Source organism: Myzus persicae, unplaced genomic scaffold, assembly GCF_001856785.1.
Source record: "Myzus persicae strain clone G006 unplaced genomic scaffold, MPER_G0061.0, whole genome shotgun sequence".
In the NCBI taxonomy this organism is placed as follows: Eukaryota; Metazoa; Arthropoda; class Insecta; order Hemiptera; family Aphididae; genus Myzus; species Myzus persicae.
Window position 1 is genome coordinate 196,041 of NW_019102724.1, and position 27,909 is coordinate 223,949.

The window sequence follows — 27,909 nt, forward strand, 5'->3', positions numbered from 1 at the left end:
ATTATTGTAATTAAAAAATTTAGTCAAGTTCAAAATATATAAAATATATTTATATACTTATAATCAGTAATAGAGAAAATTGTAATGGATTTTACTAGTAATTTATTTAGACGGCTCAAAAACCAAGAAAAATAGATTTTGTTTTCAACTATTATAATATAGGCTAGTTAAACAATTACATTAATCTTATAAATTGTGTATATAATATAGTGATATACTAGGTATATAATATACTAAGTAGATAACAAATATGAATTATGAACAAATTTAAATAGGCTTCAAATTGTTCATACGCAATATTTAATACTGGTTATTAAATGTTCAAATTTTGTAGATTGCATACACATCGGTACTACTTATTTTTTAAATTATTTAGATGAATCAGCAAATAATTTATCACATGGTTGTTTTGAAATATTTTAATCCAATACCATTTAAGTGGGTATCTTAATATAATAATCTCCAATAATTTTTTTTTAAAAATCAAAATAATAAAAGCCTCATCTGTATTGAAATTATGAATAACTCATAAATCATAATAATCTTAAGCCTATTTTTTTTTTGTACGTTTAGTTAAGATTGTACCTTCTATATTTAATATAAAATTAGTTAAATATTAGCTATAATACTTGACTTGGTCAATAAAGTTAAATAAACTATAAATACCTAATTCAGAATAATTTTAAATAAATAAATAAGAATGATACACCGAGATTGAAATGCATAAGCTTTAGAGGCCATAATAAAAAAGCATGTTATGTTTCAAAATTAGTACCTAAGTACTATTTTAAATAATTGATAAATTTAACTTTGGTAAGTACACACATAGCTTTATTTAATATTAATAATATCATTTTTAAACTATTTAGCAACAAATAACTACAACCAAATCTGAACCTCATAGATTATTACTTTAGAGGGTTCATATAATTTTTATAAATAGTTTATTTAATCAACAAGATTTTACTCACCACAGGAAATTCCAAGTAAAGTTGGGGATTAGTTCAAGATGACATCAACACCACACTAAGCTACTATAATATTAAAGAGGTAGAGGCACCAGGCTCGCCGGGTGAAAAAATTTGTTTCAGTCGGGCATTCGGGTACGCACGCGACCAGAAAGTAGTTAGACACGCCACAATGAAAATACATGCGACCACCTGTTTATGGATTATCGATAAAAATAATAAAAAAAAACTAATAATAACGCAACGTTTTAGTTCTAAAACATAAACAATAATAATGTTTTTATTTTTTGTTTACACGTCCGGTAACAGCATTTTAGTATCTTTTATCTACTTGATAATAAACGACAAGCCACGATAACACCAGTGCGCGCCGTGGGTTTATATAGTAGGTGATATATTATTATGAAATACGCGGGAAAATACCCTTTGCCTATTGTGAAAAGAATAATTTGAGCTAAAAACCCAAGTCACAACACACTTGAACACAGTATTAATCTATTATAATTTATAATCATTTCAATATCTAATAAGTTGGTCATACATGATACACTCATACGGTAATCGGTAAATAGGTACCTAATTTAAGTTATAATTTATTACCATTAATTAAACACAGACTTTTATACTAAGTATAGTAGGTATAGTATAGCATAGTATAGTAATAGTATAGTATAGTATAGTATAGTATAGTATAGTATAGTATAGTATAGTATAGTATAGTATATAGTATAGAATAGTATAGTAGGTACCTATACATTAACCGAATCAAAATATATCAGTGAGTTAACTGTGACAATAACCATGGATAAGTGAAGCCAAACTCTCACTCATTTGAAAAAAGCGTCACCATCGGTCATCGGAACATTCGATCCGTCGATCGTTTGTGCAATTATATTACACCTATTGATTTTATTATGTTATTATTGTTATGATTTATTCTGTTATATAGAATAAAAGAGTAGAGTTTATAATAGTTGTATTTGTATTATAGACAGTATGGCAATGAGACAAAAAATCCAAAAAAATTCGTTGAGTAACTCATTATTAATTTTCTAGTTGTCATCGTTGATGTTTTTTGTTTTCATATCGATACAAAATTGGTCAGCTATTACATAAGTACAATATTCATATTTTTTATTTGTTTTTCAAATCTTTTACATTCAATAAGTAATAAGACGTATCTATAGTAAACATTAAACAATACATGTCCACCCATGAACGGGGTCTTGATTTTAATATTTTTTTCCCACGTGTATGAGTCTTGATCTATAGGTATGTTAATTCTAAAATTTCACAGGTCCATTAACAATGCATCGTTTATACGTAAATGTAGCCAGTAGCTCGAGTAGATAGGTACTAGGTACCTTGAATATTCTCTGCATTATTTCAATTATCATTCGTATCGAATAGGTGTCGGTAATATACTTTTGAACTCATCAAATATTTAGCAATTGATAGAATTAAAATCTAAAAGCTTATAAGTATAACTTATATGTTATGACTTTATGAGCAACAAACGATGCATGCGGCATGCATCAACGACTGGTATAATATGTAATCTGATGTGTACCTTACTCGTATACCTTATACTAAGAAGTACAAGTACCTAATATAAGGTCATCCTGAATCACAGTTGATAACATATTTAAGAAAATGTAATATTTATACAATATGATGCTTAGTGGACATATAAATATATTAATATATTATGTATAAAAGTTAATTATTGCTGAGTATTTTAGCATAAATGGAAGGCCAATTTAGATACTATAAATACTTTTAAGGTACCTACAGGCCACTGACTACCTAGGTACCTACATCATCAATTTCTGGTTTCAAAAAACCTCTATCTTGGTCTTATTATCACGGAAATAACTATTAAGGAAGGTGGCTATATGAAACCCAAAATATGGGCCTCTAAATATGAATCCAACCCCTTCAGTGCTCACAAAAATCAGGAATAATATACCAATAAATATGATTAATTACACTAATTACAGGTTTAATTAACATTTAAAAAATTTAAACCTAATATTTCTTTTAAAGAAGATTATAAAAATCAATTTATGATTTAAAGGGTATATACATTCTAAATACCTCAAACATACCTAGTGACTATAGTACAACTTCAACTATTCAAATTTTCTATGAAACAGTCGCTGGTTTATGTAAAGACAAAGACGTAGAGTTACTTTCAAAATTGAATTTGTTCGTCTTCGGGCAGGCGGATAACCTAACAAGTAAACTTAACATTGTTAGTTAAAGTAACACAAGTTTAGTGGCTCCCTTGCCCTACCGACTCCGGTTGTCAAACTCGATGGCCAGCTAAAGTAACAAAGTATATAATAGTGTCTCCCTTTGAGTTGAAAAGAACTCGTCTTTTAAAAAAAAATTTGAAATTCGTGAGAGGGGTATTAAAGTGCACTTTAATCATTTTTAGTACAAAAACTCCCTTACGACATAACTAAAATTTTGCTTATAGGCACGTAATTAAGTACGTAATAGGAAAACGGCGATTTGACTTTAGGCATTTTTAACACTTATCTTAACTTAATACTAACAATAATTCAAAAACAAAATATCAAACTTCAGCACTCTCGCAATAATTAAACAATATACTGTAAATTAATTCGATTGTGATGTATCACCTGTCACTTGACACCAGTTTTTTGACCAGTTGGTAATTAGTTATTATTGGTTCGAGTCCTAGTAATTTGTAAGATATCTCATATTCACATCCAATATTATATTATTTTATTCATTCCGGAGATGAATAAAGGCGTTATCGCATTTATATTTAGAACGATTGGCATTTGGCATATTATTAAACATATTAAAAACACTTAAAAACTATTAAGAAAAATAATGCTTCTTGGAATAATATTTTTAATTTCCTAATTAAAACTAAGAGTTCATTTATTAAAATATGCACTAAAAATTAATAAAATAACCTGAAAATGGTAAAAGAAAATACAAAATAAAAGTTTCACTTTTATAGAACCAATCTGTTGAGTACAATTTATTATATACTTGTTACGCATTGCCCTAGAACACCCAAAAAATAATGTACTTTGCATTGAAATCTGGGTTCTATTAATGAATAATGATGTTTATTACTTTTTCAATTAAAATTCTGATGGTGAAATTATGATCACTCGGCGTCGTGGGAATGCAACTAAGTGTACACCACTGGTAATATTAATAATATATTGACGTACATGCCGCAAGGAATATGAACAATAAAATATGTAAAATATTATGTTGGTAGTGGGTCTCGTTATTATTCATAATTAAATGTGTTATTGGTAGTTGCCGTTGTGTCATAAATATTTTAAATATACCATAAAGGAACCAACATTCAAACACAATCAAGATTCAAGAACAATCATTAATTGTAAAAAAATGTATACACTTGACTACTAGACTCTAGAGTGCCTACCTACCTATTGTTAAAAATATTATTATTATTACTATAAAATATTATAATACCATTAATTACAATGTATAAAATATAATCATAAAGCTCAATATGAGTAGGTAATAAAAAACGGCCAAGCAACAATACCAATAGGAGTACATATACTAATAAAGAGTACAACTCGACAATGGCCACTCAGAATCTAAAACAATTGGTACTATAAATAATCGAATTAATTTAATAAAATCTGAATCTAAGTCAAAAAATATTTTGGCAAAATTTTAAACGTTATATTTTACACACAATTACCGTGTAAAATGTTTAGCTTGTAACTTGTAAGTCTGTAAGAGTGTGGTTTATTTTATAATGTACAATATAAAATAATATTATGTTATATATTTATATAATAGTATTAGATTGTTCAATTGTTGATTAAAGTGAAACGATCCCATACAGTATGGTTATGTTAATAACTCAATAATTAATTAATGTTTTTCCCGTATAATATGGATTAATACGTTCTATAATCAATCCACATGGTTTTTAGTTTTTGATATTTAGTATTCACGACAACCGTCATGAGCGCTATAGCCGTTACTGTGATAACCATTAACTACCATAATATTGTAAGGAATAAAGTATCCACGATACCAATCGCCAGGAGTTCTCATTTCTTATCTAAAAAAGTATTCTGTAGAGGGTAAATTTCGTTTTCGTAATAAATTAATATTATGTATAAAATATGCAATTTAAAGTATTGACGATTACTTTAGAGTAGTAATTTTAAAGTATTTGACATTAGTAATAAATCATTCATAGTATTTGATAATATCAGTACGGTTATTATACAAAAACCTCTATTTTAAATATTAAAGTCAATACTATTAGACAATATTTGTTGATCATATATCTAGACAATATGATCTAAGGTATTATAATTGTATGTCTAATTTATTTGTTTGGTTATAATACTGTGATTATAATGTAATATAATAATATATTATTAATTTTTAATTAAAATTATGTATGTGCCTACTAGTATTTATAATCAATAGTATATTAAATTTGGCAATATTTATTACTTAAGTGAATATCCAATAAACTTATTAGGAGTTACTATTTAAAGCCAAAATGAATATATCAACTGAAATTGAACTGGGACTGAAACGGTTGTGTAACCCAGCACTGATAAATGACAAATGTTTCCAAACATTACTGCAGAAGGCTGGAAAGATTCTGGGAACATTGTTAGATGATACTTCGGAACAAACATTAGATGCTGGTAAGAACTGAGTTTCTACAGAACTAATAATCTATTTCTTTATTTTATAAAAAAATTTTATTTTTATTACTTTAGATAGGATTTTGATATTCTATTTAACACCCAAATTTTGCACATGAAAAAAAGAAAAATTTCCCAAAAACTAAAATATGTACTTATAAATCAACTTCAATGAATAAAAATTATACAATTTTATAATAGGTAATCATTAATTATATGTATACATTTTTGTTATCACCTACATAATGTCTAATAGTTAGTTTGTGTTGTATTAAAATAAAATATTGTTCTACATAATTCTTAGGTAGGTAACTTAGACTTGCCTGAAATTCAAAATTGTCTGAACCTTGCATTATATTTTAATTTAGCAAATGGAGTATGAGCTGTACCTGCTAAAAAGTTTCATGCAAAAATTAATTAAATGACAACTGATCATAACCGATTATATCTTAAATTAGGCAATACTTGATTATTTTGTTTCTTACTTAATTTTAGTTTTCGTTGAATTCCACAAGCATGATTACTTTAACTAATGTGTTAGGTAGTTGAAAACCTCCAATAACAACAATACATATATTTCTAAAAATTAAACATTTTCTTTGAAATCTAAAATTTAAGAAAATGACCTACAATATATAAAAATACAATTAATGACCTGTATAATGAATATTGTAAAAATATGAAATTAAATTTAAAAAATAAAAATATATATTCTTAGCTATAAGTGCTCAAAAATACAAAATACAGTTTTATCTGTTCTGAATCAATGAAGCATGAAACAAGCTTATATCTTGGTTAGCATGGTATATGATTGAAGGGAAAAAGTACAATAGTCATTGTCATTCTATCTCTATTTATTTTTAATGTGGTAGAAATAGTTTAGGTATTTAAAGTACCTATACATTACTTGTCATGATAGTCTTTGTATGAAAATATTATATTGTAGATCTTATTGATTCTGATTTTTACTAGTAGATCTTATTGATTGTAATTGTTACTTATAGGTTAATAGTTTTATAGATTATTGATATTTTTCAATAATGTATGAAAATTAAAAGGCGTCCATTCAAACATAGTCTCAACTGGGTCAACTGCATTGGTCATTGGCCACGATTAGCATGTTACATATTGGGTTTAGTACATCATAAGTATACAAGTTTTTTCAACATCAAAGTAAATAAATAAATAAATAAATAACAATCAAAAATAAATAAATATGTACATTTTTGCTTTTGTTCTGATTAAATGATTTTGTATAAATCAGTGTTTGATCAATTCTAGTAAGATATAAATATTGTGATAGTGTGAACTATTTTCCTATGAAGCATCCACCTTAAACAAGTACTTGTCCACCAAATGTTTACACACATTTTAAACGCAGGTCGTGTGTGACTATGTGCGTATAAATTATAAGCTAGTCTAGCTGTCTAGGTCCTTTAGATTTAGACTGGAGTTATTGGGATACCCATCTCCACTTTTGAATAAGGTGCAAATATTCACTCTGCCACAGATTCGGTGAAAGTATTTGGGATGTTGTATTTCGATGTTTGATTTTTCTTCATTGCATTGACGACATTGAAATAAATGTTTGATAGAAATTTCAGACCTACAAGTGGTACAAGGTTCTGTTTTTTCGTGAAATGTTTGTGTATATACCAGGATTGTCCTATCCTAAAGCAAGTTAGTATTACATCTAGTTCTGTAGTTAAATCTAATGGGTTCATCTGTCTATTGGCGGTATGTTTTGTCCCTCAGTAAATACCATTCTTTATGCCATTGGTTTGTTATGGGTTTTTTTTGCTTCTCTTTTGAGGTAATCTCTGAAAAACAGTTTTGATATATTGGTCACTAGTTGCTTGCTTCTATATTACGCTCCCTTTTATCTGAATTTGGCTAGGTATCCACGTTAGTGTTATATGTTTACTGGTAGTGTTGAGAAGATGTAATGCAATCGTTTTCACTTCTCTTTAGAATTTTGAATGTTTGTTACTCCGAGAATTGGTAAGTAAGTTGATGAAGTTTTTTTGACATTTCATTAATTTCTTGGTTTTTTTTTATATCATATACATTTTATATGCACATGCATAATTTTGTTTATATTTAATTATACTGTAAATTTGCATCGCAACACAATACTAATAGAAACATTTAAATGTTATTACACTAAATTCAGAGAATATTCAATTTAATAGTACTTTTAAACATTGTATCTTTTTATATCTAATTAATGTACCTAAACAAAATGTTCTACATAATGTTATTAAGGTTGTCCAAGAAAAATTTCAGAACTGTTATGGAAGGTTATATTTTACTTATTTATGTAAACAATTACACAAATATAAATAAATTCATTAACATTGATTTTAAATTTAAATTTATAATTTCCTATTAATCTCTTTTTCATTTCAGAATCGACCACATGCATTACGTCTAAACAAGATATTGCTAAAGAAGCATATGCTTCATTAGTAACTCTGTTTACAATTGCTAGTCGACATTGCCTGGATGGAAAGTCATTGAATCAACACTTACAAACATTAGTTTTGGCTAATACCGATCGTTTACCAGAGATTATTAAAACCTACGAATCTATTAGACCACGTCTTGTGGAAGTTGCCAAGATTACCACTACATCTTTGGCTAATGTGGTAGACGTTGAATGCCGCCTCGATTACTGTGTACAAGTTAGTATATCATGTTCATAACTTTGTAATACCAATAATAATTAAAACTGTAAGAGTTTAATCTATTTTAAAATTATTGTCGTGTTACATATCACTATAAAGCAGCTTATATGCACATTATATGCCAGTCGTCTTTAAATTATACTATCTAAATATATACAATATACATATAACTTGATAAACAATGTGATGTGCTTATAAACCTTAACATTAGTTTACTAATTATTACAATAACAATAAAAGTATTTGTTTTTAGTCTAGTGTTTTTGACGATGTATCTGAATTCTTATACAAAGTGCGGCTGAAGACAATAGACAATGGTACAATAAAATACATTGACTTCGTCTGCAGTACACAAGAACTTCAAGAACTAGTGTTTAAGTTAAAGGATGCAGTTCGTCATTTAGAAAAACTTTCTTCAGCCAGTTAAGATTCATAAAATATTTTACCATATTCAATCTATACTATGTATTTGCTCATTCCTAATTGTTCTTATTAGGTACATAATATATTTTATTACAGTCTTAAATCTTAATATATTATATATTTTAGATTTCTACAAGACATTAAATTAAATTAATATTGGGGAAAACATTCACTTTTAACAATGATAAACATAAAAAAAAAAATAATAAACAGAATATTTAACATAAGTAAAACTAAACAAAAACAAATTATAAATTGTAAGAATGTATGAATAAATTATTTAGTCAATAACTATTGTAATATTTATTTTTTTGACTGACGTTCGTACACGGCAACTTTATATGCTTCATTGAACTTTTCTAAAGCTATAAATGTCAATACAGTATGAGGTCCAATTCTAGCAAAATATGGCACAATGCCTTTCCACAAATTGAAGAAACCTTCATTCTTCACTACTTTCACCATTGCATTTATTGTGCCAGTATATTCCGGTACTCCATCAATGATTTTCATGCTTTGGATTCTATAAAAAAAAAAAAGGATGATCACATATTTTGTCATTTATACCAACATTTGATCTAATTCAATTGCATATTATACATACCTAGTTTTGGCAATATCCACTGGCAGTGAGGCTACAGTTGTAATGGCACCGGAGGTCATAGATGAAGCAAAATGCAATACAATATTATCTTTGAAATAACCTAAAACAATTTTAGATGAATATTGTTAAATCCATTTTTTTGAAAGCTCAATAATAAGAAAACACAATAGTATAATATTATTAATATATAGGTATACCTTAATATAATATTATACACATGTTTGAACAATTGTATTAATAAGTGATCTGATCAAAACCATAGGCTGCCCATTGAGATTTTAAGCACAATCTATTTATACATACATTACGGTTTTATAATATTACACAAATTAAGGATGATACATAAATGAATACAATGTTAGATAAAATATTTTTTATCATGGTAAATGAATATAATTATATATACTGTTGTTTGTTTGTTTATTTTTTTATTTTTAATGTTCTGAGATGTTACATAAAATTGAATAATTAATTAATTTGTTTGTAATTGAATACTGTCCTTTTTAAATATATAATATATATGAATCAAACCATTTCTTTTTTTTAAAGATAATGTCAACTAACATTATTATTTAAAATTGCCTAAACTTAAAAATGTTTTTTGTAATTTAATAGTAACTAAATTAGAATTATTTTAGATACGCTGTAAAAAGGATCAATATTTATTATATGAATTTTATCTTATTGGCATTGAAAAAAAAAAGTAAATAGTAAATATTTTAACTATAAGTATTAACTTATATACAACAATTATTAAATTATTAATCATTGAAAGAAATTAGCTAAGCATAGTTCATAATATTAATGAAGTAAGAAATACATTGAGGTACAGAATTTCCATATTTTATATTTCTGATTTATAATCAGTTATTATTTATATCTAATGAAATGTTTTATTCTTCTTCTTCAGTAATCTCATTCACTAGCACCATCTTCACATACACACTTGCCTCCGGTTTTCCTTATCCGATATTTGTAGTTTCCAGTCCTTACCTCCCTCTAAAGCTTTCACATCATCCCACCTCAGACGGTGGTCATCTCAGCAATCTTTTTCCTGTAGGATTTTCTTCAATTACAATGCATATGAGTGGGTTTTGACCCTAACTGAATTTTTGCATCTATTTCTTTTTCGATTTCATTTCTTTCCGCCATTATAGATCCAAGATATTTGAATTGTTTGGTTCTTTTGAAATTTTGGTTATCGACATTAAGAGATGGGTATAATCCAATTGTGTTTCGTCTTTATATGACCATGTATTTTGAAATATTTTATAAAAAAAATAGTTAAAATGTTAAAATGTTCAATATTACTTAATTTCAATAAATTTGATTGATAGGCAATAACTTATAAACTATTGTTAACTTATAAAATTACTAGTTATAAGTAGTAGTATTTGTTATTATAACTTATAAATACAGAAAATACCTACTAAAAATTAAACTAATAAATGTAAACTTTATATTAGAAACTTAAATATAATTAACTAACTAGCATTCTACATTAACCCAAATTATAAACTAATAAACAATATGTATAATAGAATAATAGAAAGTATTGTGGTATACTGAGACATGCTCCATGTAGGGGGGGGGAGTTAAGGGTGTCATATAAAATGTATGATAAAACAATGCACGTATGTTTATGGCTACATAACATGGTCTGAGAATAGTCAAAAATGCATATACCTCTAACTTAAAAAAAAATTTAAACATGCTCTGATCTTACATAATGGATAAAAAATATCATAAGTGAATTACAATATAGAATTCCAATCATAATAATACATTTTAAATGTTGATAATACTTTTATAAGAGAAACTCAGGAACATAATACTATCACTATACTTAAGTAATAAATATATTCATTTAAAGATGGTCACATAATACATTAAGTATTTAAACTAAAAGTATGGTCAATATTCTGAAAATTATTATAAGTGTATTTTTTAAGAAATCATATCACGCAATAATAAAAAAACCCGATAAAAAACAAAGTTATCTTTTAATTATTCAATAGAACTGTAATATATTATCTCATATTTATTATCAACAAATAAAATTATTTCAATTAATTTATTTTTATTTCAAAAAACTGTAATGTATTTTTATAACTTAGCTATATATTTTTTATGAGTTGTTTTTTTTTATTTTTACAAGAAAAATACAATCTATAGATACATTTCAGTACAATAAGTATATGTGAGATGAGAAAAAAAACATAATAAGTTTGCGTGAAAAAAAGAGCCACCCATTAGTGGCATTTAGCTTGGAAGTTGCGTTGTTATAGGATAAGTTAAATGGGCATCGCCCGTTTCCGCCAAAAAACCGGTTCCCTGATTTAGGTATAGCCCTTTTCCGCCAAAAGACATTTCCGCAAAAGAAAGTTTGGAAACCAATAGTATTAATTTTTAAGCAATATATATGTTGTGGTATATATAAAATAAAATAGTAATGTAAAATAAAAATATTAAACCGTTTAAAAACTACTGAAGAAGCAATTACAAAAAAAAGTTTGAATGAAATTAGTAGGTACACGTTTGTCAAAACTGTTTCTTATAATTATATGATTTTTTAAAACCTAACCTATACTTAAGAATGTGATTTTTAAAACCTAACATATACTTGTATTATAATTTGAAATAGTTAAATATAATGTATTATTATTAGCTACTTGTACTATAATTTATAATAATACAAATATTTTTATATGATAAGAATATGTAAGATTTGTACATGGTTCTTAAATTGACGGAAACGTCTTTTCACAAAAATATATTCGCTATATATTGTTGTACCTATTCGCAATTTCGCAATTATTTACAAATGTCATTGCTATTACCTACATTTTACATTACTATTTTATTTTATATATACCAAAACATAAATATTGCTTAAAAATTAAGACCATTGGTTTCCAAACTTTTTTTGCGGAAATGTCTTTTGGCGGAAACGGGAATCAAACCTTTTTCGTTTTTGGCGGAAACGGGTAACTCCCAGTTAAATGATCTCTACATCATTTTCTTTTAAGTCTACAATGGGGATTTCCAGGAAGTGATGGGATATGTAATCCTTTTATTAGAGGATTTTCATGGTTTTCTAATTTAGTGTAAAAACATTTATAGAAAACAGCAGCTTCTTATTCTACTATTTTTACACATAGGTCTTCGAGTAGGGTCAGGTTTGAAATATAGGGTGGAGCATTGGTGATTTGTTGAAGCGAGATATTTTGGAATGCCTAAATTTTATTTTTTTGCTGAACCCAATGGTTGGATACCATACGTCCACATGTGTTTCAGTAGAGATTTATACATTTGTAATTTAGCTTTTAGGGTTGAGAACTTATTTGTTGAGAGTAAAACTTTTAAAGATCGGGACCGGGCATTAAGTATTATAGGATGTGAAAAAAAAAAATACATCAAATGAAAATAATAATTATTTTTTTTTAAATTCTATCCCAATTTATAAACTAAAATTGAATGATACAATTAGTTTTATTTTTATACTATTAGGAAAATCATAAAAATAGAACCAACTCAATTAATGACTGTCTGTGAATTATAACATTTAAATAATAAGCATTAACTTTAAAGAAATTGTTAATTGCATGCTTAATGGTTTTTTTTCTGGATATCAAAACAATTTTAATACAGGAAAAAAGTGACATGAATAAATGCAATTTGTGAAACCTTCTTTCAATTAGTATAATTAAGTTTTAATATCAAATATAAAAATGTATAAAATAATAAAGCTGGGAACCAATTTCTACAATAAAACCCATACAAATTACAAGAAGTCTTTCATGAATTACTTTTTTCTACTACCTACATTTTTTTGAATGAAATAACATAGTTATTACTGTATCAAAGAGCCATACATTATAAGTCATACTGCAATAGTTTGTTTTAGTTCACCTTTAAATGTTTGCTGTTAAATAATTAAACAAGTGACTATTTTAGAATTTACATACAACTTATTAATTGTTAAATATATAGTTTGATTCATAGCCATAATAAAGAAATGGACTGATAGCCCAAAAAAGAGGTCCAGGGACCAACATTTTTAGAAAAAGATAGTATTAAGGTCCCACGGGTCTATTTCTTTTCAAAAATATTGACACTAGACAACCTATAACAGGACATGATGGATGTGCAGTCCATATATTAATTAAACATACACATATTTAATTTTTGTTAAATGATTGGTTGATTAATTTTCGCTCTAAAATATTGCTCCACTCAGAAACTAAAAAATATGTAATAAATATACATATTGAAAAGATGTATTATTTATTATTACTCCATATTAATTACCCAATACTTATGATTACATAAGGGGATACTTATAAAAACTCAATGCCATTTATTTGTTATTTACTAGATTTGAAGTATAGATATTATATTTTAAAAACAGTTGTAACTCACCACTCCTAAGGTAAATTTCTTTAGATTGAGAATATGATGCAAGTTGAGCCATATTGACAACAGCTGCCCTTCCCATTGTGGCAATACATCCTCTCCACCATGTAGCAATACCTTCTTCCCTCGCAATCCTGGCTAATGCGTTGAACACACTAGTATAACCACGTCTTTCAGACAATGGCAATTGTCCGTCTGATGTCATCCGGATGAGAGCTACTTCAGCCGGAGTACCGACAGCAGCGCCAGTCACTCCAGATATCGAGGCCAAACCCAGTTTCATCAATAAGTTAGGCGGTTTGTTGTCTTCTCTATAGGAAAACAACAAACGCGTTGTTCATAAGCATAACACATTGTGAATGCAAGTGTGTTCTGGCAACACTCACCCGGTCATAATTGTGAACAACGAGTTGTACATGCCTAACCGCGTGGTCGAGTACGTAGCTTGTCTGAGGATGCCGGCGGACAATCCAGGATAAAATGCTGTCACGCCCTTCTCTTTAATCATAGAACGGACTATACCGCCCATGGATTTTTGTGCTTCAGTGGCAGTGACGTCGCGTCCAGCCATCTGCATTCGGTTCTTTAGCACGTCCAACGGATGCACTATGACGGTGGCCACAGTCCTGTAAGACATTATACGTCATAAACTCATAACAACAGTAACTAATACTCGTAATGAATAATAATTGTATTGTCACGGGTCGTGTGAGTTATCGAAAGGGGAAGATACTTACGCGGATAGTCCACCGTTGAAAAACTTGACCAAAGGCGGCAAAGCCACGGAATCGCTCATGATGTCGTGTGGGTGTGTTTGTGCTTCCACTTGCTCAAAGTAATGTAAGAGAGCTTTAAAGGTCCTTCTTGAACATATCACTGCGGCACTTACTTCTACAACCGCTCACAACGTATGTCGTGAATGTAGGAAATTCGAAGACTGAGTTTTAAATGATTTATTATAGCGCGGTCCGCCGTTCGTGATATCCCCACCAAGTTTAATTGATTCGTAGTCGGCCAGTCGGCGTGAATATAATGAGAGGGGATAGATAAATTAATAATTAAACAAAAATAAAAAAACGTTCAACAGTCACCACCAGACGCCACCGAACAATATTACAATATAATATCCTATATAGATAGATATTAAATATGTAGATTACATTATTATTATTATGCACAGTGCACACATTACATTATTGAATCAACTACATATCGACATAATATAATATTTTAAACATCCAAGATTCTGCGTGATAACACATCGCATGGTACGGATATAAATGATGAAAAAAAAATTATTATTATTATTATTATTATTATTATCTATTTATTATGCCACTGCAAGGACATGTTCGTGGGCGTTCGGTTCACCTCGGGCGCCTAATGCGCTTGGCGTACGCGCGGGAAACAGCTGAGACACGGGTTTACAGTATTATACATTTATTACACTGTTCAATATAAAAAGTATTAAACGTACCTAAGTTTTATGATTAATTATGCACGAAACATTATGTTTATAAATAAAACGATAAAATCCTATAGGTATCTATTACTCGTCTATCAATTTATGCCCGTATTTTTAACGGTTGTCAGTGCTAGGTAATAATTTTGTAATAAATTATACAATAATATAATTGTATAATATACTATGCGTATTTCTATAACAATGTATGTATATTATCAGACTCTAAAATAATTATTTTATCCTACATACTTAATATTATAGTATTATACAACAAAATATAAGTACAAAAAGTATATCCATCAATCTATGCGATAAGCTTATTACAGAATTATAATTTATAAACATTTAAATAGATATTAATTGTTATTGAAACTTTTAAAATATTTTAAATACTAAACAAGTGAAACCTATGAGGTATTAAACATTTAAACCTACCTAATACCTATACTATAGTCGCAATTGTATAGCATTCAAACAACAAATAATAATGATACAACCACAGTGCACCGAAAGACACAATGCTGTTTAAAAGTTATACGTAATAGTAGGTACCAACAAAATAATTCACTGATATACTTTTTAGAATTATTATTAGTGGTCAAAACGGTGTAGTGTTTTTCAGAATTTAAAAATTATCATAAATAGTTAATATGTTTTAAAATGTTTGACTGGGATAAGGTAATTATAAAATAAAATTATTTCAAAAATTTCAAGTAATAACAGAATAAGATAATATTTTGCATACCTACTTATATTAGGTACCCAATATCTTATAATAAAGCTTAAAATATAGATATGCATATAATACTTTGCTATAGCTTATAGGTAAATACAATGATTCTATCCGTCATTGATCATTCACATGATTCCATTTTAGTTATGTGATAATGATTTTTTTCAAGAGTTTAGAGGACGCTAAACAATCAACACTATATAATATTACCTATAATCGTTACCTTTTTTAAATGTATGTACTATGTTGGTAGCAAGAAAATATTATCACGTTTTGAGGATACAAAATATCAAATACCAGCTTTATAGCACACTATATTCAATATTAAAACTATTATTTAGAGATTATAATATTTAATTCTTAAAACTGTTATCTATGATAGTTAAAGTACTTTCGTAATTGTATTTTTTATAGTTGTTATACCTATCTATCTTATAACTATAACTTATAATAAGTTATAAGTAATAATATTAAGAGAGAACGTGTAGAATATACGATTACTAATAAATAATAATACATTTCTAGGTGAAAATCGAATACTATTAGTTATTACAGGGGGGTAGGTGTGGGGTAAATACTTTAAAATGCAATAGAAAAATTATGTATCTGAGTTTTAAGTTTAAATTGTCTGTATCCCTCACTGAGCATTATGTTATCGTCTAGGTAACATACAGGCTTCAATAGTGTATTAAATGTATTGAATTCGAACTGACTAATGACTATGCAGCAGAAGAAAGTTCTCTGGTTTTATAATTTATTTTTAAATTACTAACAGTCGAGCCTCGGTATTGTAGCACAGAGCACTTCAAGATAAATAAAGATTTTTTCAGACAAAATATTTACTACCTTCTATTACTAAGAAAATCTTCTTATTACATACACTCACGAGTCACGAACTAGTTACTTAAAGCTCTTCTTTTTGTTAGCGTAATGACATATTAACATGTTGACATATTTTATGCAGACGAACTGCGAACCTAAATAATTTACTCTTAAATACAATGTAACAACTATTGTTCATTTAAACAGACAACAATTTCATGATTTATTTTCCAGTTTTCCACTGTTAATTGCTTAAACTTTGACAATATACACTATCATTGATTATAATTTATAAGTACTATATTAATGGACAATAATATAATGCTGGTTACACACGGGGAATTAAGACGCTCAAGTGCGCGTGATACCATACCACATATAAACATATTAGGTATAATAATATAATATACGAAATAAACGCGGCTATGGAAATTGAAATTAAGATAATATGGTTTATATCTTAGATAAAATATATTATAATTTGTATGTTGTATGTATCATACTATCATCTAAGATTTAACTATCTAAGATGTATATAGTTTAGTTGTAGCGTTCGATCACGGTCAAACGTGAGTGTTAAATCCCCCTTTGAACACGGCCATCTAAGTAAAAGTTTTTTATTTCCTGGTCTTTTATGTAATTGTTCATTTATACACAGATTTTATGACAGACCACCTGGTCCCCTCCCTAAAATAATTTATACTGTATCACACTATATCACTTATTTTTACACTATTACTAATTAGTTATTAGTTACTACATTTCCAGGCAATGCGTGGCAAAAATATTATCAAACATGTTAATTATTATCGTTACGAAAATAAGTTTAAGGTATATATTACCAGCGCTGTCCATAAACTAAACAATAATAAAGTACAAGTCCTTGTCCAGTGTCCTAGCAACAAAAAACCAGTCGTGCACAAACGCGCAGTAATATTATTATGTACGAGGTCACAAACGAATGATTTGACACGGTTTATTAATAATTCATTTTATACTTGTAAACACTAAACAGTTATTAATAAACAGTATTAATACTTAATAGTTAATAGTTATAGTCAAATAATAATTATTTGTTCAAAGGTAGGTACATGTATTTTAATTTTTAGTATTTGTTTGGTAATCACTGTCATAACTTAATTTTATTAAAATATTCAGACATAACACATACGGCCAATACGGGTCAAGTACTCAAGCCTTAAGTTGTCATCCAAGTCATTAAACTGTATACAGTAGCTAGGTATAATATACTGACTAGGTAATAAGAATATTATGTTAGTATGTTACACATGTGACTTGTTATATAAACAATATAGGTTTAGTACTCCATGCTCTGTGTTTATAACTTCGTTTATTATCATTTATCATTTTACCACTCATCAGAAATCAAATGCTAAATACAATATCACAAAAATATAATTTTTATATTATAATATAATCATTGTTGACTTAATTTTCTAAATTGCAGACAAAGCTTTGATAAATATAGTACCTTATAGATGGAAACTAATTTTTTTGTTGGAGGGGGGGATTGATGGAGAGGACTAGATAGGTTAGTCATCAAAGTCTCCTAGTAATTTATGACAATGGTACTCGTCAACATAATAGATTTAGAGTGTATTTCCATCTCGTTAAAGTATCGGCAGTTTGTTGTTGCAAATTTAATCTTTATCAATGGTTATTGCCATGAGTTATATAAATATAAAATAAGTAACTATTGTTAGCTATTTTCTTGATTTTTAAGTATAAGATACTTATAGACTATAGTATACAATATATTAAAGTTAATAGGTAGACAAATTAGTATTACTATGTATACATAAATGATAAAATTCATTATATAATTTATAATATACAAGATTTTGTGTGCATCAAAAGTTATACATAATGTATATAATATATTACATGACTTATGATTAATCACTATTAATAGAAAAACTTTAATCTTTCAACAGATTGCATTCGCACTGCACTACCTCAGCCACGCTACATAAATATACTGTATCACTGTACCTATCAGTGTATCACGTGTAACCAAGTGAATAATATACATGTCACTAATTATCAGTCCTAGTATACAATTCCGGTTATATACTTGTATCTAGTTAATATATTTTAAGAGTCGCTTAAGTCTTTCTATAAGGTAAATATAGCTATACAATCCCTGTGCAAAATTTAGTCTATATGCTTATTTATAGGAGAAACTATAATCATATAATATATCATGTTAACTATCCTGACTTATGACTTATAAATATAATATAATAGGTATATTAAAATATAATTATACAAAACAGATACATATATCCATATATGTCAATATGTCATACACTTATATGTATATTATGAGGTTGTACAAAATTTAAGAATAGTTTCATTATTATAGTGAGTAATTGATACCTAAAAATATTAAGTACAATATGGGTATGGTGATAATATTAGTAAAATTTGATTTAAATGTTGTGATAAACTCAAATAAGCCTATAATGTAATAGCTAAGGTATCCTAGGTGTATAAAAGTAACGTTGGCTTTAAAATACATAAATATTTATTTTAAACTCTGTAGTTTATAACTTATAGGTACCTATCTCTATATGTTTTTATGTATGTATGTATGTATAAATGTATAATATTATAGTCAATGATATTATACAGGCATAAGCACTTTTTGTTTATTATTAGGTAGGTTCAATACATGATATTTTTATGACGGACTCTATAGGTATACCTGCCGCATACCCATATTGTGTATCATCACGATGAGAAATGACATAAGCACATATATGCGAATTATTATATACATTTTACATTATATATATATGTGTTACGTCGTTTGTCGTTATGACTTATGTAGTTATGTGTACGGCCGTATAGGTATACTTACATATATTACGATAACTTGTTGGAATAGTATTGTGTAATGTGTATTTATATATCTACAATACACAGTACCTACTAACGTACTCATTTATACGATTTATACGTTAACAAAAACAAATAAAATAAAAATAACTCCTAAATTAACTGCAAATTCGATGAATAATATTTTTCTTCTACCCATTAAATACCGAAATATAAAATATACGCAGACTATAATATATTATAAAGCCATTTTAGGTACAAATGTTAAACATACAATCAGTAAAAGGACCTCTAAAAACCTTATCCGTCAAATCAGTAATCACGCGACTCTTTGACCCCTTATGTATTTTGTTTGTATATATATATTATATATACCTATACCAAAGCCGCTTCTTTAAAAGCGCGTTATTTAAATGCGAAATTTTAAAAGTTCTAATGTGCATAGGTACTTATATTAATTATTCGTGTACAGTAAGCAGGTACCTAAACTTATTAGCTATTACTAGCCACTAGGCAACTGATTTTATTACAATAAAAAATTCAAAATATGAGCATAAATAGGTACTTGTTTTTTATCAAAATATATGAAAAAAAAAAATTAAAAATAAGTAACAAAATGTTGTGTTTTTTCAACAATGAGTACACTTTTTGACAAGAACATATTCTGGATGTCCTGTTGTTTTATCGTACGTAAGATGTACCAAAACATTTTAAAAAACCACATAAATTCGATGTACGAAGGCACAAATAACAACTACAATACAAATTCCACTTGAACTAAAATTTAGACATAATATTACACTGAAACATTACCAGGTTACCTAGGATGGGTACTTATCGACCTAGGTAAATAATAAAAGTAATAATTAACATAATGTAGAATTTTTGGTCGTCGTCAAATTTTCTTATCTTGGTGTTTTAGGCTATCGTTAGGTAACTATTAAACTTATCAACGGCCACGGCGTATTTCATAGTGGCATATCGATACGTGGATGCTTTTAGATAACGCAAATAATTTTTGTCCTGGTCGAAAATCCATGAAAAAAATCGGAAAAAAAATCAAAATTTACTAAAATATTTACAAAATATGTACTTATTTACCAAGTATGTAAAATTACGTAAAATAAATTTGGGTTCATTTCAATTATAATATATATATTTACAATAAAATCTAATTCCCTGGTTATTACTTATAGCAGTTAATAGTCATATGGTAAATTGAAATACTTCATAATTGCTATATGACTTTAGATATCATCGTATATGCAGTTATGTAGGTACATGTTACAGATTTATATAATATCTCCAAGGTTCTCCGTCCTGATCGGTGATTGTATGCTTACAAACACTCACAATAAGTATGTTAGGATTCGTTTCGAACGTCCAATTTTGAGAAAATGTTATTCTAGTGTTCAGTATGCATGTATATACGGTACTACATGTCCACATACGATATTTGTCACTTCTTTAACCTGTAGGTATTGGTACCTAATGTCCTAATGAATGTATTTTGTATGCCTTTTGTTTTTCTTTTTATTTGACATAAACAATCTATACAATTTAGCACAATAAGTCTATATGATAAGAATAGAAAATAACATGAAAGGGGAGATTGCAACCACCCATTAGTGACTCTGGCTATTGATTAATTAGTTTTTTTCCCCCTATTGTATAAACACGTTAGACATTTAAGTTTTGTATAAAAGGTCACGGCACCCCTTCCTTTTTAATCTGCGGTTAGGCTTTCCTAGGAGAGTTAGGATGTAGAGATATAGAGATCTTTTATGAAAGGGTTAGGATGGGTTTGGAGTCGTCTATGAAGACGTGTATAGAAAATGCGTGCTTCCTCTTCTTATGTTCTTATATGGATATCGTTATGAAGAGTTAAGTTAGAGATATTAAGAAGGAGCATTGGATAATTTTCGGAGCAATGTTTTGAAATGTTTGGATTCTATTAGTGTTGGCTTTTTTGCCACACCCCACAATTAAAGTCCGTATGTCCAATTATGTTTGAGTAGAGCTTTGTAGATTAATAGTTTGGTGTTTAAGGTGGAGCGCTTATTTCTAATAATAGAGGTCTGAGATCTGGTTTGAATAGGTGTTTATTCCATGTCAGTCTTTTGTTAAAGCTTAATCCAAAATATCTGACTGTGTAGACAGTAGGACATGAGAATTGGTACATTGTTAAGGGTAATGTTTGGACGTATTTTTTGTTTGAGAGTGAACTTTGTGTGTACATATACCGATTTATTTTGGTTAATTTTGACTCGCCACTTTTCATACCACTCGGACAAGTGATTAAGATGTACTTGTAAGTTTGATGAGGCAATTAAAGGATCCTCATCGATGGATAAGATGACTTCGTCGTCAGTAGTACGATAGTTTGTTGCATGGTGAACTGGTCAGCTACATAGATGTTGAAAATAAATGGGGAATAAGTATACCACCTTGTGGTGCACCCGCTTTAATTGGTGCAATCCTCAATGTCGCCGAGTTTTATTGGACTTGAATGTGTATATCAGTTAAATAAGATTTAATTAATAGGAATAATGAGAAGGGGAGAATCTTTTTAAGTTTAAATTGCAAGCCTCCATGTAAAACCCGGTAACCCGGTCGAAGGCTTATGCAACGTTTAGAAAAACACAAGAGCAATAAAGCTATTTTTCAAGAGATGTAAAAATAACATTAACAACTCGATGTACTTGATGTATATCGTGCTATGTGAGTTGCTAAACCCGAACTGAGTACTTGGAAGTATGTTTTTGGTGGTAATATTCGGCAGTAATAGATAATTAAATAAGTCTTTCCAAAATTATTGAAACGAATGGAAAGAAACTTATTGATCTGAATAAGGTTGGAAGTATCAAGTGGTTTGTCAGGCGTATAACGTGCATAAATAATAATAGTATAAAACGACGTATGAAGTTTAAACCGGCAAAACCGCAAACCAGGCAATAATGTACAGCGTATACTATAGTGTATAATATACCCAATATTACCTATACAGTAAATAATCTACATTTTATCATTATTATATATTATATAATACTCGTGTGTTTTTAAAATGTGAATGTTTCAACATTATGTCATTATTGTGCCACATTTGTCTTGGATTTATTAATTATAATTATTGAGTTGTTTTTAGTTTTTTTTTCCGATTTTATCATAATTTATAATATTTACCTATAGATTTGTATTATAATAATAATAAGTTAAATACATATTATATGAAGTCTTTCTGTTCAAACTTGAATGAAAACACGATCTATGTGTATATACAATTATACATAATATAGGAAAGCACGTAGTCACAGCAAACGAATTGCGTCCCAGATATAGTTAGAAATTGCGATAAGTGAAATCCGAATAATTACGTCCCGGTTTTCCTATCCTACTATATTAATTTTGGGTCCCGATTATCTGATTATCAAATATCACACAAATTACACTTTCGTCAATCCGTAATTGATATGAGTATTAAACTATCGACCATCGTCTATCGAACAGGACTTTGAAACTTATGAAATAAATATATTGATGTACTAAAAACGTAAAAAAGATACAAACATCAAAATTTGTAGAAGTAGTCAAATAAAGAGGAAATAACTTTTAAAAAAAGAATAATTTTAAGAAGAAAAATTTAATGATTTGTATAAAATAACATATAATAATAGGCAGTCTTTTTATTCAAACAACGCGAATGAAAACACGATATAGATAGGTACGCTAATAGACCGTATAGTACTATAGTACCATTGATTAAATATACATTGTATATTTAATCAATGATAATACTATGGTAGGTACATATTATATATTATACAGCAGTGATGGCAAATTTTTCTAAAGTTACGTGCCAACAATTACCTGATTTTTTTCCTGCGTGCCATTTAATTATAATAAATGTAAATAATATACGTCTATACAAACAAGACAACAATATTGTGGCCTTGCAGTTATTTATTATTAAAAATAAAATGCTACAATCGTGGGTTTTTAATGAAGTACCTAGTGCACTTCCAAAAAAATGTAACCAATATTATACATAATAAATAATAGATCGTATTAAACGATTGTTAACGAACAGCTGATAATCGGAATATAATAATGTGTAAATGGAGTAAAAATAAATTATAGTGCCGACGCTCGGCGGCGAAGTCGAAAATAATTTATTGAAAACAATTTAATTGGTTATTTGCACAGAAACGAATGGGCACAACAATTCCATTTTAACGCGAATTACGTATTATGAGTTTTTGACTTGTTTTAATTTGTTCATTGTATAAATGTGCACACCGATTGTGACAGTTGACCTACCGTTTCTTTTATTCTGAATTTCTATACTTTTAAATTTTGAAACATATAATCCTGATAACTCTACAGGTACTTAGTTATTGTTGGTATTTTTCATGAGTTTAGGTAGGTAGTGCACGTGCACTTGTGCACATAAACACGAGCCGCCACTGATTATAGTATTATACTATATTAAAAGTGCATTAAATGTGTATACCAATAGAACGGAATGAACTCGTAGAGCGGTGTAAATAAGTTTAAGGTATAAATAGCTTTAAAACATTAGTCTAAATATTTTTTAAATGCATTATTGTGTATAGATAACAATAATATACTTTAATAGCAAAAAGTTACAAGTGCTTAGGTTTACATTTTTTTGAACTAGGTACAAGAAAATAGGTGAAACATTCATTAAATCATAATTCATAATATCATTACAAATAAAATAATAATAAATCATCAATAATATATTTGTATGCTATCTAGGTAGTTAAAGTGTTTGAAAAAGTAATAATTCCAAAAGTATTCCCGCAAGTAATGTAAAAGTTACTTCCACGGCATTGTCGGTTCCAAATAATTTAAAACTTAAAACTAAATTGTCGATGCGTTATTGGAGGCAGTATTAATATAATTATTATCGAATAGGTACCGTAGTCCGTAGGAGTACCTATCGGGTCTTAACTAGATTATAATGATTATGATAATAAATATTGATTAAGTAGGTAATAGTATATCCGATGTAGTTATATTTTATATTATATACTATTAAGTATTTAAGTATTTACCTATATCTATTTCATAATTCATGGTACTGATAATATATTATAATTTATATTTTATAGCATGAATCATTGCTTCAAATTTAAAATCAAACTCAAATGTAATTCTAACAGCAAACAAAATGTCAAGCAGGAATTAAATACGAATCATGACCAAATTTGGTACACCGCGGGTGCATACAAATATAGGTACGATATGGAAACCAATTAGGTTAGTGGGGAGAAAGAAAAATAACTCTGAAACTAATTAGGTAAGTTTTGTAGTAATTTTTATATTCTTTCGAGCAATATATATTAGATAAATTATTGTCATTATATCTAATTATCTAAATATCTAAATACCTAATAATAGTTTTAAAACGACATACACTATAGATACTTTAATGTTAAGTTTGAACTTTGAAGTAGGAGTAAGGGTAGGAGTAGTAGGACTATAATCAAACATTTATTGGAAACAGCATCAAATTTATTATAATTAAAGATAGAAGTATAGAACTTCTGTGCAGCAAACACCGGAATTGTGTGCAATCAGTATGCCAAAATGTGCAAAACCGTGCAACATTTATTTTTAAATGAAAGACATGCAGCCATGTGGTCAATTTGCACTAAAATGATCACAAATTTCTAAAATCTATTAAATTTGGATAAACTGACCCAGGTTAAGAATAAAGTGACCATATATCAAAAATATAAGTTAAAATATTAAATCAGATAAAATACATTATAATATATATAACCAGTGGTAACCATAAAAAAAAATAATAAAAATAATAATTTCTACTAATTTACTTCTATTATAATTAATTATAAATTATAATACTATAATGTAACATACTATAATGGCAACCATTTATACTTATATACAAATTCCATTTCAGTTTTCCTCAAATTTTCTAATTCTTCGAGCTACTTTTCCAAACTTCCAATTTTTCTTATCGTAAAAACCTCATTTGAAATAATACAAAATAAAAATAAAAATCAGCCTAATCTGTCCAGCCGTTTTCGATCGACGCAGTTAGTACAAACCCACATATTTTGTAAATAAAAAAATTGATACATTTCGACAATAAAATTGGTTGTAAATTGTTAAGTAATCTAAAAAAAAGTAGGTGATTAAGTTGTACTATTTGGCTTGTGTTACATGTTAAATTACTTGAAAGGATGCTTCCCATGAATTTGTTATCTCCGTCATACACACTCACGAGTCACGACATGGAACATTTTCGTTCACTAGTTTCAATAGTGTACTGTTAGTTTTTATATGAAAGTGAATTGACCTATTATGAAAGTTTTAGGTAAGAACATTATCTATGCTTAAGAGTCAGCAAATTTTTAGATATTGTAATTTTCAAGCTTGATATGCGTATTTTTGATTAGTGTTATTTCATATACTCGTATCTTACTTGAAAAAGAAAATATTGAAAATTCGCTAACGCTTAAGCATAGATAATGTTCTTACCTAAACCTTTGATAATAGGTCAATTCACTCTAATATCAAAACTGACGGCACACTATTCAAACTTAGTGAGACGAAAATATGCTATGTAGTAAGTTGGTAAGACGGAGACAACAAACGCGCGTGTAGCATCCTTTTAATAAGAGGACGTCATTTGCACATCACGCCTTCGTCTTAAAACGGCGTAACATATCAAATTGTACTCTCAGCAGATCACGTTCAGCTCCGCTAGCTTAAAAGTTAGAGTGAGTTATGAGTATTTTAAGATCCATATACAATTTTTAATTTTAAAATACCACTTATAACTCGTTTAGAAATTAAAATATAATAAAAAGCTCATGAGGTCGTTTAAATAATAAACCGTTACCTAATAATACCTAACCTTTAAATGTTGTAAGAGGTCAATTCACTCTAATTTTTAAACTATCGGAGCTAAACGTGATCTGCTGAGAGTACAATTTGCTATGTTACGCTCTTGTATAAGACGGAGACAACACATGCGAGTATATGACGTCCTATTAAATTTTTTTGTCTATTTATTGTTGCTTATATTATATGTTATAAATAATAAATATTATGTTGTTATTTTAAATCAAGACAATTCAATATTCTTATAATATTCTTTCTAATAGAAATAAAAATAAAATTGTGAAAGAAACAAGTTTAGCAATTATTAATTGATTAAATAAAATAAAAGGCTAATTTGAAATCACTTATAGGTACGTATATAATTGTACAATCTACCATAATTATATAATAAGTATTAAATTATAACATTTAATGGACACAAGTTAGGTAAAATTAAATAAATTAAAGAGAATTAGATAGACTAATGTAAGCAGAAAAACTTAAAATCAATTAACAAAAGAAAAAATATGTCCAGTCACAATATTACTCACATTAAATCTATATTTTTCTCAAAAGACATGCAACAAGCCAACAAATATTATTGTTTTGTACTATATACAACATCTAGCAATCGTTTATACATAAGGCCATTATCCTTTTTAATTAAATATTAGTAAAATCAAGGAAACTATTGGTTTTTATATTTAGGTATCTAATCTAGAGTTCTTACTAGCAATGGCGGATTAGCGATTTTTTTTCAGCCTGGAATGTATGAACGGCAAACGTTGCTAACTATTTCACTCACTAAAAATTGCATTATTTTTTATTTGCTTTTTTAACACATACAATGTTTTCCTTAATTTACAATTTTCCGAACTTGTTTGGGCCCCCCTCTACATTAGTAAACCTTTGAATAACTATGATCAGTGGCGTACACAGCTATTTTCAATGGGGGGAGGGGGGCTTACATATAAAAAATTATATATATATTATACATTGATAAATCAAAATAATATGCCGTTTAACTAACATTTATTTTCATTATAAAACAATGTCTATTTTCCTGGGTTTTTGTCCCAACTCATCAATGACTTCTTCAGGAGTTAAATTTATATCACGGTATACCGACAACATGGTCAATCCATTTAATCTGTCCTGTGTAAATAATTATTTTTCAGTTTAAAATATAATGGAGTATAATTTGGAATATCCTATATCTAATAATAATTATTATTAAATAATAACTTCGGTGACGACGGTCTTCTCGCCGTACATTTTTAATTGAAACTCGATTGTGACGGTAACACTGAAATTCACTCAATTTAATTTTGTATATATTTTTATTAGTACTAT

General features: G+C 28.0%; 3 protein-coding genes across 11 annotated transcripts in view; 1 reads left to right on the plus strand and 2 right to left on the minus strand.

Moving 5' to 3' along the window:
* The window catches only part of LOC111033023 (polypyrimidine tract-binding protein 2), a 181,438-nt gene extending 180,201 nt beyond the window's left edge, over positions 1-1,237 (minus strand). For 3 of the 6 annotated variants that reach the window (XM_022313575.1, XM_022313573.1, XM_022313572.1), the window contains exon 1: positions 972-1,236. The gene's annotated coding sequence lies outside the window, so the exon portion shown is untranslated. Of the gene's footprint in view, positions 1-971 lie in introns of all 6 variants that reach the window. The other 3 variants (XM_022313568.1, XM_022313566.1, XM_022313576.1) reach the window with 2 other exon arrangements.
* A 3,796-nt stretch (positions 1,238-5,033) lies between these two features.
* LOC111033025 (COMM domain-containing protein 3-like) lies at positions 5,034-9,000 on the plus strand. 4 transcript variants are annotated; one of them, XM_022313580.1, is made up of 4 exons: positions 5,034-5,326; positions 5,497-5,668; positions 8,078-8,352; positions 8,609-9,000. In XM_022313580.1, the coding sequence occupies exons 2-4, from the start codon at positions 5,518-5,520 to the stop codon at positions 8,780-8,782; spliced, it is 600 nt and encodes a 199-aa protein (XP_022169272.1). In that variant the 5' UTR covers positions 5,034-5,326; positions 5,497-5,517; the 3' UTR covers positions 8,783-9,000. The 4 variants fall into 4 exon arrangements, with proteins under 4 accessions (XP_022169272.1, XP_022169274.1, XP_022169271.1 ...); XM_022313582.1 differs by having other exon boundaries at positions 5,513-5,668; XM_022313579.1 differs by having other exon boundaries at positions 5,034-5,315.
* Positions 8,409-14,998, minus strand: LOC111033024 (mitochondrial 2-oxoglutarate/malate carrier protein). The gene is made up of 5 exons (XM_022313578.1): positions 14,536-14,998; positions 14,185-14,424; positions 13,805-14,109; positions 9,383-9,482; positions 8,409-9,301 (listed from the first exon to the last, which is right to left on the minus strand). The coding sequence occupies exons 1-5, from the start codon at positions 14,592-14,594 to the stop codon at positions 9,082-9,084; spliced, it is 924 nt and encodes a 307-aa protein (XP_022169270.1). The 5' UTR covers positions 14,595-14,998; the 3' UTR covers positions 8,409-9,081.
* Between the last annotated feature and the right edge of the window lie 12,911 nt (positions 14,999-27,909).